The following is a 15,423-nucleotide window of genomic DNA, read 5'->3' on the forward strand; positions in this document are numbered from 1 at the left end:
ATGAAACAGCAAATCACAAGTAGCCCTTGTACATAAAAGGCGCATTACATTTGCTTTCATTCTTCTAAGCTCAGCACTGGAAGATGTTCATTATTTTCTTTTCCTAACACAGTGAAAAAAAGAGGATATTCGCAGAAGCAGATGCATCTTATCCCTTCCTTCCTGCTGAGGCTCACTAAGAACAAGATCTATTCTTTCCAAAGTTTTTCAAGAGATGGATGTTTTTCCAGGCTACCACAGGATGCACTACTGTGTGAACTTTCTAACCTATAAACTCTGTTCTATGGAAAGGAAGTAGATTTGTTCATGTGTTTGCTGAATGCTTTCAGCACTGAAGGTAGATGAAGTCATAAATGATGTCTGGAAGCTTCTTCAGTAGTAAAACACTTCTGTTTGATAAGAGTATGAAACATTCATGGAGCGGGAGCTGGATTTGTTATTTTTTTTTTCTTTCTTAAAGGGCTTGTTTCTAACAGTAGTCACACAAGGCATGTAGATATTTTACTCTAAGTTCCAACTGACCACACAAAAGGCTTCAGCAGCTGCATAGCTGCACTACCACAAACAATGGAAATGCCTTCATTATCTGTGTACTGTCAATTTCAGTCAATTGTCTCTAAATCCAAAATGGACTCACATCATATGCAGGCCAAAAATTAAATGGCAGATTTAAAGGAAAAGAGAGGATTTATGAGTTTAGTTTGAAATCCTCAGAAAGAACATATCATCATGAACAGCACCAAGTCACACAAAGAGGTAGAGAAGATGTCTTGTTCCTGGGAGATGCTCTTCGAAATGCACAATGGAAGCATTCTTCCATGGGCTCTGAAGTCACAATTAATCAGTAAAAATATGAAAAATAAAACCCTAAAGAATTAACCTTACAATGTATGTAAAAAAAGAGAAAAGAAAAAATGGGGGCATAGATATCCCTAAAGTTTGCTGAGATTTTCAGAGAAGCATTCTTCATGTTAGTTGGACCCAACAGAGATACAATTTTGCAGAATTAAAAATAAACAAACAAACAAACAAAAAAAAATCACTATTTCCTGACAAGAAAGAAACAAGAACAAAAGATATGCAATGGTTATGTGCATTTTTGTGAGATCCGGTCTAAACAGAACTAATCAAGGAGTTCATCGCTTCAGGGACAATAGTAGGTCCAATAACTTCTGAGTTCCCTGGGTGAAATTAAGGTGAATAAAGGTGGCGACTAGGGTGAGCTGCTCTTTTTGGCTAAAACCTATGCCACTTGCATGGTGTATGCAAGGAAGGAAGGAATATGGAGGAGTAAGAGGAAAGATATTTGTTATTCCAAGCCTGCATTTCAGCTACAATCTGCATCTTTATAAATCTCTATAGAGAATTATTTATCAAGTGCTAAGTTTTACTACAAGACTCATCACTAAGATAAACATCAAAAGAACATTTCAGTTAATATTCATTATAATTACATACATGATGTTTGGCAAGTTCAATTTCAATAGCCTTGGGGTCTCCACCCACAGGTTTCTGTTCATTCAGCAAATCTTCTGTATGCGTCAGCCACGTCAGTAACTCATCCAGGGCATGCTGGAACTGCCCCAAGGCTAACAAGGCACCTTCCAGCTTGTGCTATAGTGAAAATAAAATTAACAATAAAATGGTTTCACAATGCTATCAAATTGGCTTATATTACCATTAGTCACCATAATCCAGAGTGGAGTCCATGCATATGATAGCATAAAAACCAGGGAGAAACAGTTATCCAACACAAGCAACTGCTCTATAGTCAGAGCTGAGCTAGCAATTCCCCTGTAAAGCCTTAGATTCCAGGCTTAAATTCCTGACCTTCAAACTCCATGTAACCAGAGCAGGGCTAAGTTGGAAAGTTCTCTCATCAGAGATGACAGTAGGTTTTCATCACTTAAACCATAATTTCAATATAAATGCAATTTGGTGCATGATCTTTTCAAAACCTTTTCTTCGTCATTAAATCATTCATGTTAGAGAAAAAAATACAATTCAAAGCACTGCATCTTTAAATCTCTCTTTCACTTTGATAAGTTAAGGAAAGAGCACTGAAGCAGCTTAATACTAAGTTGTTGGGGTTTTTTTTAAAGTGCTCAGTTCATCAGTTAGTATTAGTTTTGCACATATAAACATGTTTTCAACTGCTATTTAAGATGTCATCAAATAACCAAAACGAAATAACAATGATTTGACATGGCACTGCTGACAGAGGAAATGACAAAAATTACTGCTAAGGGTTTAAAAACCATTAAAATAACTCAATACATTTTAAAACTCAAATTCTATTATATATAGTTCTGTAATCTCCAAATCAAAAAGAATACAGATGCAAATTGATACAAACATCATACATAATAAAAAGTTCTTCTCAAAAACATAAGTCATGAATAAAGCCCCCGCCTCAAGTTTATTTACCTGTCTATTTATAATTTTTTCTTCGAGGCTGTCCCACATTAGTTTGAGCTCTGAGAGAGGGTCTTGAACAGCGTGCTTGTCACTCTCCTCTGTTACCTTCTTCAGTAATAGCTCTGCCTGGTGGTTCAGTCTTTCCATTTCTATCTGCTGCTGATAAGCTTCTGTCTTAAATTGCTATGGTCAATAGAAAAAGAATACCAATAAACATATCATAAGTAATGATCTGCCTCAATATAGCATGGTACAGCAATATTTACAATACTAATGTATCACTGTCAACATTTATAAATTTGAGGGTTTGTTTTCCAGGGTCAAAATGCTTGGAAGACACTGATAATCCAGACAGTCCCAGCTAACTGAAAATATGCAACAATGTCTTACTATTCTAGCAGATATTGCTAACTGTGACCAGAGGATTACAAAGATGCCCAAGAGGAAAGTATTCTCCAATGATCTCCTTGGTCTGTAAAAAAAGGCAGAAGTTACTCAAGATAGGTTCTCTCTCTTGTGCTTGTGATAATATAATACTTTGAACTTCAAATAGAATTATTCTTCAAAAGAGCTGAAAGCAAATTTTCTTTAGCAGAACACTGTCTCTTGTACATACAACTTGGGCAGCAGTCTAAATACAACTCACATATGTGTGTTCTTCTAAACTATGTGAGATTACGGTTCATTTTAAGTTACATCATAAAATAGATTAAACAACCTGCCCACAGTCAAAAAAAGGTATGTACAAGTGAGCAACAAAATTAAGGACATTCCCTGATCATTATACATCCTTGTTTTTTATATATAGCATAACAGCCTACCAACATTGGGAGCATACTCAGTCACAGATCCATACAGACAGATTTCTAAGTTAGCCTGAAATTTTTATTTTCAGCTTACTCATGTATTGTGAATGTCATGATCTGTGTAAGCGTTTAGATAAAGCCTGCAATGGCAAAAATGAACCACTGGAGGCATTCAGAGCCTCAAGGAAACTGTTCATAGTAGAAACCAGAAAATGTAAAAGTCATAGCAAAAGAACCCTGTACATAACAACGTTACAGCCTTTGAAAGAGAAGGAATGCTATTACTAGGACTTATAGGCTAGCAGAACATATTCACAAAATAAAATGTAGTCTTACCAAAATTTGGAATAGATTTTAAAATGAAAAAATTTAAAATTAAAAGTCTGCAATTAAATGTTACCTAAATTTTCATACAGATTCCTTTTGACTACAAACTGAAAATTAAAACTGCTTTTGACAACTAAACAACAGAGAACAATGCAGACAGATGAAACTACATATAAATACATGAAATAAATTGCTAGTTCATACCTTAAGTTCCTCGGTTTGCTGCTTCACTGTCTCCAGATCTGTTCCAACTGGTGACATAGATGCTAACTTGCTGCCAGCGATGTCCACCCAGTCAAATACTGCCTGAAAATTGCAGTATTAAATTAAAAGCATGAGCAGAGAAATAAAATAGTCTTGTATTTGAAAGCTGTATTAAGTAAAATACCAGAGGGTTTTTTTCACTCCAGAGAACAATATTGCTGTGCTCTTTGAAAGAAAATAGCTTTCTTCAGTGAAACCTAGGTTTCTTTGCAATACAAGGGATCAAATATTAACTGAAGCATTCTACGTAATGGTTACAAGAATGTAGATTCTGCAAGACCAAACTTCTATTAGCAGTAATATTCTGCCAGTGCTACTCACACCAAGTAGTACTCTACCTTCTCAAGTAAAATCAGTGATTTTTAAGAATACCCTGAAAGGCAAATACAAGACAAACTCTGTTCTATAGTTTCTATAGTCCTCTGGAGCAAAGGCTGTAGCTGAATGGTAACACATTTTAAATGATGATTACAAACAAACTTATTTTGACGGATAATATTATTTGTCATAAGGAACACACCCCTTTCAGTATGTATGTACCCAAATAGTGAAGGGTCCTAACTGAGCTTGACTGGATCTCCATAGGAAAATGCAGTTATAACTTTAAAAAACAAATGAATTCTCCCCAGTTCTGAGGCCTTGTGGGTACTTCTTTTGCTCCTGATATAATGCAGAACAACCTCAAGAATACTCCACTTATGGATTAAGAACAGCTACATCAATCTGGGTAATTGCATATGGGAAAAATCTCTGCTAGGCCCTTTTCCTCCTGCGCGTTATCTGTGATTCATTACGGAGAAAGGCTTAGGCCACTTGTCAGAGCTGCCCACTGCTACACAGCTCTTGAGAAAAGGAGAACTATCCCCAGCAAGCTCTACAGGATGAGGCAGCTGCAGCTAACAATCTGCCCACAATACTTTTCCTATTGTCTATTGAAATGAGCTTAAGAAGGCATTTAAATACAGTTCCTTCACCAAGTACTAAGCGTGTAGAATGTACCATGTACAGCCATAGGAAATAAAGAACACTTAAACCAATGGCAATGTTTTTAATGTAACCCTACAAGTCAGCCTCTGCATGGTATGAACATAAGAACTTGGAAAAAAAAAATATCCAGTGAGGGTGCACTGGAAAACAAGCATGGTGCATTATTATTAAGGAGTGCTCTGCACTGAACACACTAGCAACTGCCCTCAGTGTCATGTGAAACTCTAATTCTTGAAGATTTAATGAACCAAGAAAGACAGTAATTCCACTGAGCAAAAAAAAAAAAAATAGTTTTGCAAAATCTGACCATGTTTGGAATCTTTTAAGATGTTTCAGTCTTCTAGATGTTCACTGACAAAAGATAGGAGGCATGTCACTACACACAAAGAATATGCAAAAAAAACCCTGAAAACAGCACATATAGAGAAAATATATCTTAAAAAAACTGCTGGAAAATTTACCTACAGATTTTAAAAGGGAATCATCCTCTAAAATATTGTGATTGGATAAATTACACTAACAGTCCAGCAACATTATGTTAATAATACTTTTTGCTTAAAATATTCAAACTTAAATATTTGACTTATAAAAAAAGTGGAATAAACTGAAGTTCTTTCATTGTCCTCCACTCAAAAAGAATAACAGCAAGTGAGTATATGGACCTGCATTCTGTTCCTTTCAGATCACATAAACATGCCAACTTCCACTCGCCTATCATACGAGTACTATCACAAGAAAATGTGAGCGGGATTACTGTGAATCTGCGTGTAATCAAAAATCCTCTCATCAATAAACAAGAGGACATTAATTTTGAATCTAAATATAGTGAAATATATGAGCAACTACATGAAAAAAACAACCCAAAGAGATTTATTCTTTAACAACAAAAAAAAAAAAATCACAATCAACCAACCCTGAGAAAAATATTTGCCTACCAATTAAAATAGTTACTATAATCAGAGTGATACATTACTAGTCATTTACCCAATCCCATGACATTTTTTAGTACAAACACATTAAATTCTGTTGACTCAAGATTGGGTTAGGTATGTCGCATCATCTTACCTGCAGTCCATCTTGGTACTGAACAGCTGCCTGCATAGCTTCAATAAGCTTATCCACTCGTTCTTTCCATGTTTTATTTAAGGAGTCCCAGGCAGAATTCAGCTGCAAGTAAGTGCAATTTATGTCAACGGGCAGAAGAATTTTACTGCTGCACAATGTACATTCACGAATCAATAACACCAGTAAACTAAATGTGAAGAGTTCATATGCATTCCATATTAAACACTCTTGTTCTCTGTATTACAGCATAGTTAGTTTCCTTCAGAATACACTACAGGTTCTGGATTACAAAAGCTGTAAACTTCAATGCTGATTATTGAATAGTTTTATTAACCTTGGGATTACAGTTAATACAGGAAATACTATTAGTAAATCATTTGGAGTTGCATAATTATAAAAATGGTAGCTTAAAAGAAATGTACACACCGCTCAACATCAGAGAAACTAAAAGTGCTCTGCAGTTATCCAAACAGGATTGTCTCAGTTAAGATGTCTGACTTGGCATAAACCGGATATAGCTGAAATTTATTCTAGCATTACTTTTGCAAAAAGTAGCCATCTATTGTATTAATTAGTGAGTATTTTTTTTAAAAAAAAAAAAAAAACTTTGTCTTTTACAAAAAATGTAACCCATAAATTAGTAAAATAAAATTAGCCATATGTTCTACTCTAATCTGACTCAAGATTTATCTACCTGAAAAGCAAACTTAAACATAAAGGCTTCGGTGATATCTTTTGCCACAAAATTTTTATTTTCAAAATTTGTTGGGGGCAGGGAGGATATACCAATTTCAGCTGAACAAGCATCTAACATAACAGATTTAAGCATCTGTATTTCCCATACCTCATCTATACTCTTGTTGACAATAGGTTTGTCAGGCTCTCCACAGGCAGCTCTAAGTTCAGAGCCAAGGCTCACAACTGTTTCTAGGTCTTCTTGTAGTCCATCAATTTCTTCTTTAGCAGCCTTCAAAGAGAAAAAACCCAACACTGCTAATACTAAATCTAATACTCTATGTACAGCTTGTTTTCAAGATAGATTATGGCAGGATTTGACCTTTGTTATCTTGTAAGTCACCCGGACTTACAACTGGATGCTTAAAATACAAGCATCCCTTTGCAGTGTCAGAGTGAAATCAACTGACATCAGTCTAAATTATAAAAATGACTTATGAGATGGAAAAAATAAACAGGAAGTTTTAAATTAGATTTCTTTAATCAGAGTGTTTTCATTTTCAGTGGTTATCATTCAACCTTTAAATCTTTAACTATCAGCATAAATAATTACAGGCTTATAGAGCATAATACATCTGTATATCTTTCATTTAGATGTTACACATTACTCAAGGAATCTAAAGTATGTATAACTTTTAAAAGTCTCAGTGACATGCTTATTATAGACATGTTTATAAACAGATATGTAAACATAATGACAGGCACATGTTGCATGCTCATTGCAATTAAGCACTGATACATGTTATTTACCATAGACTCTTGAGATATCATTATAGCAAGTTTCTATACAATTATCCTTCTTGGTCTCTAAAAAAAAAAAATTATCCCGTGGTATTTCATAGTAATTGTGTCTTTTCTCTGCATACTGTAAATAAAATACTTTAAGTCAACAATATACTTTCTACTGACCTCAGCAGCTTCTTGTTGTTGCTTGACTACAGATGGGTCAACTCCAGGTCCCTCTAGTTCTCGAATGAAGTCCTGAGTATCTTTAATAGTAGCTACAAGAGCCATATGATCACACCAAAACTTTTCAGCTAGTTCCATTACATCCAACAATTTGGCTTCCCTTTCTTCAGTCAAGGTCTGGATGTCTTCCCAAACGAGGACCATTTGGTCTAGTTTATCTTGAACAGCTAGAGAACAAAAGAACTAGATTACTACCTTGGCAAACAATTCTTGGCCATAAATCTCTCTACAGTTCTACAGCAGAAGCATATGTGTACACTCTAAAAGTTATTTCTTTACAGGACTCCTTATAATGTTAAGTGGAAACAACCAACATGGCCTTTATAAATAAAACAGCAGTCATATTGACAATGAATTATTTTAAATCAATGCTCTTTAGCAGCTTCTCCAGGAGAACACAATCCCCAGATTAGTAGTCATCAGAAACCAAGATTTTTTTATATGCTGCAGCTTGCTGCATTTCCACTACATGAAACTTTCCTCTATCTACTACCTTTAGCAGATATATCCTTATCAGTTCCTTCTGAGCGAGCAATCATTTCCTCCCCTCTCTGTTTAAGTGTCTCATACACCGGCTGAAGTTTTTCCAGATCCACTGACACATTTTTATTTTCACTGATTTGCTCTTTAATCTTCTCAACCTCTGCTGAAATCGAAGGTGGCTGTCTCAGACGTTCAGCTATGCGTTGCAGACTCTCAAGAGTTGGATCTATCTTGTCATGAAACTAGGAGAGTGATAAAGCACAGAAAGAAGTAGTAGAGAAATTAGAAAAAAAAAAAAAACAACCCTGAAAAATGGCATCTGAAATTCTCTTGGAAAAAGGTACTTTAAAATTAACATATTGAACATCAATACCCAACACAAGCATGTACAACTTGCCATATCCCCCTTCATGGTTCTTCCCCTCTTTTAATATCTAAATTACAAAAATGACCTTGCAAAATGCTACTTTCTCTCAGATTTAAGAATTTTACTAGGAAGTCTAGGTTCAGTCCTGAGACACTCCATCTGAAGACACTATATATATGGCAGAACCTACTTGCATTTAGTCCTGCGTAGTTCATACAGTAGTTTGTACCTTATTTTGGAGAACCATGGCTTTCTGATTTCGTCATTTTAGAATGATATTTACCTTAATATGAAACACATACATTTTCATATCAGGATCAACATACTGGCATATGATCATTCATTTAAGATTTGGTATGTAAGAGCATTCAAAAATACATTTGTTAGTGCCCAGGTGATGCTTGTTTGTACAGTAAAGGTATGGTATTTTCTGCAACTGAAAGCACACAACTGTGTGTATTAAATTCACCCACTTTTGACTGAGCCCAGGTAGGTGCCCGGAAACTCAATTATTGCTACGTTAACATGATTCATCCTTTGGTACAGGTTCAAAGTTAGCCTTTACTATATGCTTTTGGATCCATAGAGATTCCTAAAAATATCTCACCACCATGCTCCTTTTAAATTACAGAAATTAATAAACTGTGGGTGTGTTTAATGATCCTCCAGGATCCACAAAAAGCACTCTTGACTACACTTGGGAAAGGTGCTAGAAACAGCACAACAAAACAAGATTACCTCATGTGAACAAACAGCTACATCATCCTTTCTATTCAACGGAACACAGGCAACACAAATGTAATTACTTTTTCCCACCGTACAAACCACTTCAAATCAGACTCTGTGACTAATGTTACGGACTCAGTGTTTTTGCTACAAGTGTGCATACCACAGAAGCCAGCAAAATGTGTTTTGAAGGATAAGCAGCCTTCCAATGTTGAAGACTTCTGAAAAACTGACTGCAGCAACAAAATCTTAAAGAAGTGACAAAAACTGAAATTAAATTGGTAATATTCAGGTCTATTTTTAGGACATATATATTACATTTTAAAACTGTCAGTGCATTCAGTGGGCCTCCTTGTATCTGTATTTCGATGAACAAGACAAGGTGTTTTAGAACTTAAAAGGAAGAAAATGCAAGTCATTCTAACCTCTCATTCTGGCTCCATAGGTTATGTCCTGCCTTTGAAATATAATGCAATTTAATATAATTTAAAACCTGAAGAGTTAAATAATTATTCTTCCAGGACTGTCTAGACAAACATTGACGTAACCATCATAGTACAGAGCCCTGATAATACATATTAACATATCTTAATAAAAAAAGATTATATAAAATTACATTCTGGGCACTATAATGTTTTGCTATGTCATCTGCATATACATTTATGCATATAAAACAAACCTGGAAGTACTGCAGAAATATTTAAGTATCTTCTCCACACCTGATTATTTTCTAGGTGTTACCAAAGAATGCATTTTTATTCTTGATTTCTGTACTTAGCCAGTACAACATATTAATGTCTACCACATACAAAGCATGGACTCAAGTGCTAATTAACTTCATTTTCAAATGTGCAGCTGCAAATAAGGGTAGGACTGAGCATTTATGATAAAGAAAAACACTGAATCAAAATAATCAGGCATCTTTCGGAGATGTCAATAAGGAAGGTGTTTAAAATGACTTAAACTATAATATAATGTCTATAATCTGTTCAAAAGCAGAATGATATCTGATGTTACTTTTTTTCCTTAGCTGCTTAAACTCAGTCTGCAGAAGCTAGAAGAATGACATTAAGTATGATAAAAATTTAGAGTGTAGACTTGAGGAGAACTTTAAGTTGTATTTCTTTATTTAGTATTTTATACCTGAGAAGAATACAGCACTTAATTCCCAGTAAACAGAGAAAAGGGGGAATTTCCTATAAAACCAGCAGTACAGAACAAAGTAATTTTATTCTTTTTTTTTTTTTTTTTTTGTATAGGTTCATGTATTCAGTTTTACCGAGTTCTTTTCTGAATCTGAGATTGAGTAAAAGAATTTCAGTTTGGGTTTAATGACAATTGACCCAATATTGAAGTGTCTCTAGAATGTGATACCTAAGAATACTCTATCAAGGTTCATTGCATAGTCTGATGAACCCAAGATACGCAGATTTTAAGGACTTGATCTAAATTTTATGCTTATGAGGACTTTTTGTGAGGTCTAACTTTGCTCGCCATACTTTTACGTAATAGTTGAAGCATATATTACATTAAGTTCTTGTGGATCTGCAATGAAGACCAAATGCTACTACCACTGCCCAACTGCCCTCTAGTTCCACTGGTAACAGACTATAACTAAAGCTGCCAAGTTTGAGATATATTCAAGTTAATCGATCAGCAGTGACATCCCTACACAAAGGAAGCATCATCTAGTAACAGACCAGCAAGAAAAAATGGAATAAGTTGAAAATAAAATCCCGTATTTTTACACCAAATATTCCTTTGTTTACTTCAAAATTAAGAAGCAGTAACATTTTTCAGCTGCAGCAGTCATAATGCTGACTAATATATAAAACTATAACTCCTCAAGAAATAGAAAAATTAATGCCATAAGCAGCGATATGAACATTCACAGGCCATTAGGTTGAAAAACACAGCTAAAACAGCAGTTTAGTCTTGATATATACATGTAAGATGATGATGTCTGTGTATCTTTCCATTTGAATGAATCCAATTATACTTTAAACTTAAATAGATACCTGGGTACACTGAGAAATGGCTTCATCCAGTGCCAGTGCTCGCTTTTTGACATCTTCCTTAATTTTACTGTAAAGGGTGTCAGCTGCCACATATTTCTCTTGGATACAAAAACCTTCTTCTGGGCTCAGCTCCAGTAACTGAGGCCCTGTTTTGTTCATCTTATCTATATGAGGCTTGTGCTCAGCGATCAGCTCACGCAGTTGCTAAAACAAACGAAACAACTTATCAGTTTCTTATGCTTGCACCACCACATTACAGCTGTCCACACTTCTAACACATCCAGCTGGCAAGAAATTCCAAACAAATACCCTTCACCCTAATGTAAAGCACAAATAACATTAAACAAAGTCAGTGACTGTGCTGCCACTGATGGCTTTGATTCCAACACAGAGCTATCCAGGCATGAAACATCACAATTAGAGACACACTGGAAAGGTCTGTGCAATATTCATATAGGACATAAGATTACAGGTAAAATATAAGATGCTAACTATGCATACGATGCTGGCAACAGACACTTCTCATCATATTCAGTACCTATAATGACAGAAATGGCAACATTATTCCAGATATGTGCATAACACCACCACGTATATACTTTTCATCTTGATATTTATCACTTGCCACAAAGCCTTTTAAGCCTTCACATCACAGAAAGAAGTATTGGCATTTTCAAACTATCCTTTATTTAAGAAGGGGAAACTAGCACAAGGAAGGGTCAAAGAAATCGGTAAAAAGGACAAAAGGACAACGAAGACTGACCAGTAGAGACCTATCAGCCTAGTTTAGCAGTCTCCCCTCTGACTACAAGCCCCCTCTATCTTCACAACAGTGCCATTACTTAACTGACACAAAGTTAAGTAATTAAAGTAATTAATAAGTAAATTAAATTTGATCCCAGCTGTTTACTCCCTCACATCATCCACCTCCAATGTCAGTTAAAACTGTGCAGAAGACTGTGCAGAGGCTTGTGGAAATGAAAGGTCACAAGGTGTCTTCCAACTTGCCTAAGGATTTTGGTTTTGTTTACTGGCACCCGTACATCTGACAAAAGGGAAAGGTTTTTGTGGTAGAAGCCCGATCCTTCCCTCCAGTTTTATTTATTTTCTCAGCTTATTCCTTTCTTTTCAAAAAAATCCCACTGTCTTCTGAGGCACTGTCCTTCTTGGTGCTTTAGGCTCCGTGCATTTCTATCCTATAGCTCCTGTGCAGGAACACAAGAGGTCCATGCTCTACTTCTCCCAGCTCAGAGTTTGTTTAAATTAATGAAGACACACAAAAGGGCCTATATTAGTCTCAGTGTAAATAAATCCTCTTCTCTTCAACTAAGGTCCTTCCCTTAAAAAGAAATCTTGATACTGGCTTGCTTACTTGCTCCTCCCCAAAAAAAGAGAGGTTGAGAAGACTGAAAAGACAGAGACCACGACTCTCCACAGTCCCCTGATGGCAAAACAGCAAAAATTCCTGACTCTAGCTACTTACCAAGAATGTAACTCTATTTATACACCTTGCAACAAGAAAATTAATGTTGATTAGCAGAGAAGAGGAAAAGGTGAGACTAAGAGTAGTTCAAAAGTTTTTAGAAAATAATTTTGTGTGCTTTATTTTTGTGCACAGATAGATGATTTGACACAAGGCCACAAAAGTGCACATTTTTGGGTCCAAATCTTACACTAGTACTCTGCCTACAGCTCAGTTCAAAACAAATCGACTGCTTTTTACTCACAGAACCAACTCTAGGAATTCCATGACTTGGAACAATGGAATTTACATCAGTAAATACATCAGAACAGAAATGTAAGTGAATACAGAAAATTGTTTCAATTCACACTCAGAACTGTCAGGGGTTGGGGGTTTGTTTGTTTGTTTGTTTTTAATAGAACAACAAATTATTTGGTCTTCTCCATGATCTACTATTGGTCAAACAAGTATTTCAGATCAGATTACATGTTAAAATTGCCTGACATTAATCTTCTATTTAACAAACAAATCTCAGCTAATGGCATAGCCCAGGGAAAATGCAAAATAGAAGCTCATCTGAAGGGCCTCTCATGCAAGCAGAATGATTAAAGTAGATGGGGAACAATCCTGTAAGTAAAACAAGCATGATTTGTTTCATGGTGACTAATCAAGATAGTTTGTAAAGCTCATGTTATACAGCTAGTCTTAATAGAGCATGTTTGTTCATTGTGGACATTACAGGAAGACAAATGGGTGAACCCAGTGTTTACCAGTACATAAGAGCAGCACATCTTCATCAACCGGTCTCAGAGTAAACAAGACTTTGAAGCCAGGGTTCATCCTATCTAACTTGAGTCACTTAATTGAGGCAGCTAAAATAAAGAAACGTAGTTATTCTATGCTCAGCAGGCAGAGACAGGTATGTCCAGTAGCCCTATGGGTTTTGAATGTGCCAAAACATGCAGGTTTTTAACCTCAGTGGGATAAATCTGATTCCATGTGACACTAGTAGCAATATATAAAATGTACTAATTTTTATCCTAGTTGATTATTCCTTCATGTGAGAAAGCCCATATGGTGGCCAGCGTACCACACTGTTGCCTCTATTTTGTGATGTTATGGTAAACATTTATTTATTTTCTTTATTACACAACAAATATACTTGACATGAGAAATTATTATGGGATTGGCTGGAACTCAAGCAATCAACTCTTGGCCCTCTAATTGTCCATCTTCCTGGCTCAACTAAGTTTAGTTCCAATGATACCAACAAAATAAAAGCCAAATTTTTCACATGTACATAAGATCAACATATGTGCATTTCACTTTCCACATGCTGACAGCGGGTACTCAGTTCTTTAGATAGTCACATTCTACCTTCTTTTGTTTCTGGCTACATCATCTTAGGTCTGTTCTTTCTGTTTATGGGTTTGGTTTGTTCCAATACCAACATTAATGTGTACTTCTAAATACACTTCTCGACTATTATGTGCTTAATTCTCTCACTACAATGTCAATTTTTTCCCCTTTAGCCCTCTTTTATGCTTACACATTGTTTGCTGCCTTCCCCAGAGAATCTTGCTTGCATACACGGTTTGGGAAATAGTAGAGGTATGACTGAAAATGTATTTATTTTGTATTATTATTTAAAACAATTCTTCTGTCACAGAAGTATAACTCTCTGAGTTTTCAGCATTTAGCAGAGTATTCCACAGTTCTAGGTAGAATACTACTTGGCTTTTGACACTATGTTTTTCAAAACTAGCAAAATGCTTACCCTATGCTCTTCTTGTTGTTGCTTTAAAGCTTCATACTCAAGGGCTGGTGCAGGAAGCTGAGAGATTATCATTTCTGTTTCAGTTAACCATGGCCAAAGCTCTTCATAAGTCTCCCAGAACTGGTTAACCAGTGACTGAGCCCATTCCAGCTGGAGGTTTCTCTCAGAGTTCATTTGACAGACTGCATCATATTTCTCTAAGAGGCTTGCCATTTTTTTCTGCAAAATAAAATTAACAAAGAATATCAATGTTTGTTTTTTCAGATATCTATTATCTTCATTTCTAAACAATCTTTGATAATTATAGCAGCAAACCACAGTGAACCAAATTTCAGTTTTGATAATGTCTCTATCAATATTGTGGGAGAACAGAATAGGGCAGAATACTTTCAAAGTAATTAGAACATATTTAATGATATTGATATTTACAAATAACACTTTGTTCATAGGGCTTCCAGACAAGTTGAAAATTATTTGACTGCAGATCTTAGGCCCACTTCCTTACTAAAGACACTTAACTTCAGCGACATTTGGCAGAAACTAAGTTTTCCGTGGCATTCCTGAATCAAAGCATCATGAACAATACACAAAAATCTGGGTTTAAAAAAAAAAAGAAAGAAATCCGGCAAGAGATCAGGGTATACTGTTGTGCTTGTAGCTTACAAACTTGCAAGAGAAACCACAAAATACTATTTTCCAAGTTAGCATACATTAATTACTGAAGATGTGTTTCCGTTAGTAATATGATAGAACTACAAGGTTTAAACATCACAAATCTACTCTATTTGGGCATGTGATAATAAAAGAAAGTATCAACTAGCTATACACTTTTCCTGTGGAAGATTGCCCATGTGATCATTTTTATGAAATATTATATGTGACAATGCACGTAAGTGCTAACCTTGGAAAAACTGGACATGTAAGCAAGCCACTGAATGTGAAGTAAATAATATTTTTTGGCAGAACAAGCTATCCTTTCATTTGTTATGTCTTGCATGTAAATTAAGTATAGAGATGCT

General features: G+C 35.5%; 1 protein-coding gene across 4 annotated transcripts in view; it reads right to left on the bottom strand.

Moving 5' to 3' along the window:
- Positions 1–15,423, bottom strand: part of DST (dystonin) — a 310,564-nt gene that overhangs the window by 38,899 nt on the left and 256,242 nt on the right. For all 4 annotated transcript variants that reach the window (XM_086743267.1, XM_086743270.1, XM_086743269.1 and 1 more), the window contains 9 exons: positions 14,405–14,623; positions 11,166–11,369; positions 8,065–8,296; positions 7,512–7,738; positions 6,712–6,834; positions 5,868–5,969; positions 3,756–3,857; positions 2,428–2,601; positions 1,459–1,614 (listed from right to left, as the gene is read on the bottom strand). In XM_086743267.1, coding sequence (XP_086599393.1) covers positions 1,459–1,614; positions 2,428–2,601; positions 3,756–3,857; positions 5,868–5,969; positions 6,712–6,834; positions 7,512–7,738; positions 8,065–8,296; positions 11,166–11,369; positions 14,405–14,623 — 1,539 coding nt within the window. The remainder of the gene's footprint in view (positions 1–1,458; positions 1,615–2,427; positions 2,602–3,755; positions 3,858–5,867; positions 5,970–6,711; positions 6,835–7,511; positions 7,739–8,064; positions 8,297–11,165; positions 11,370–14,404; positions 14,624–15,423) is intronic.

The sequence above is a fragment of the Chlamydotis macqueenii genome, chromosome 3, assembly GCF_036417535.1.
Source record: "Chlamydotis macqueenii isolate bChlMac1 chromosome 3, bChlMac1.mat, whole genome shotgun sequence".
Taxonomy (NCBI): domain Eukaryota; kingdom Metazoa; phylum Chordata; class Aves; order Otidiformes; family Otididae; genus Chlamydotis; species Chlamydotis macqueenii.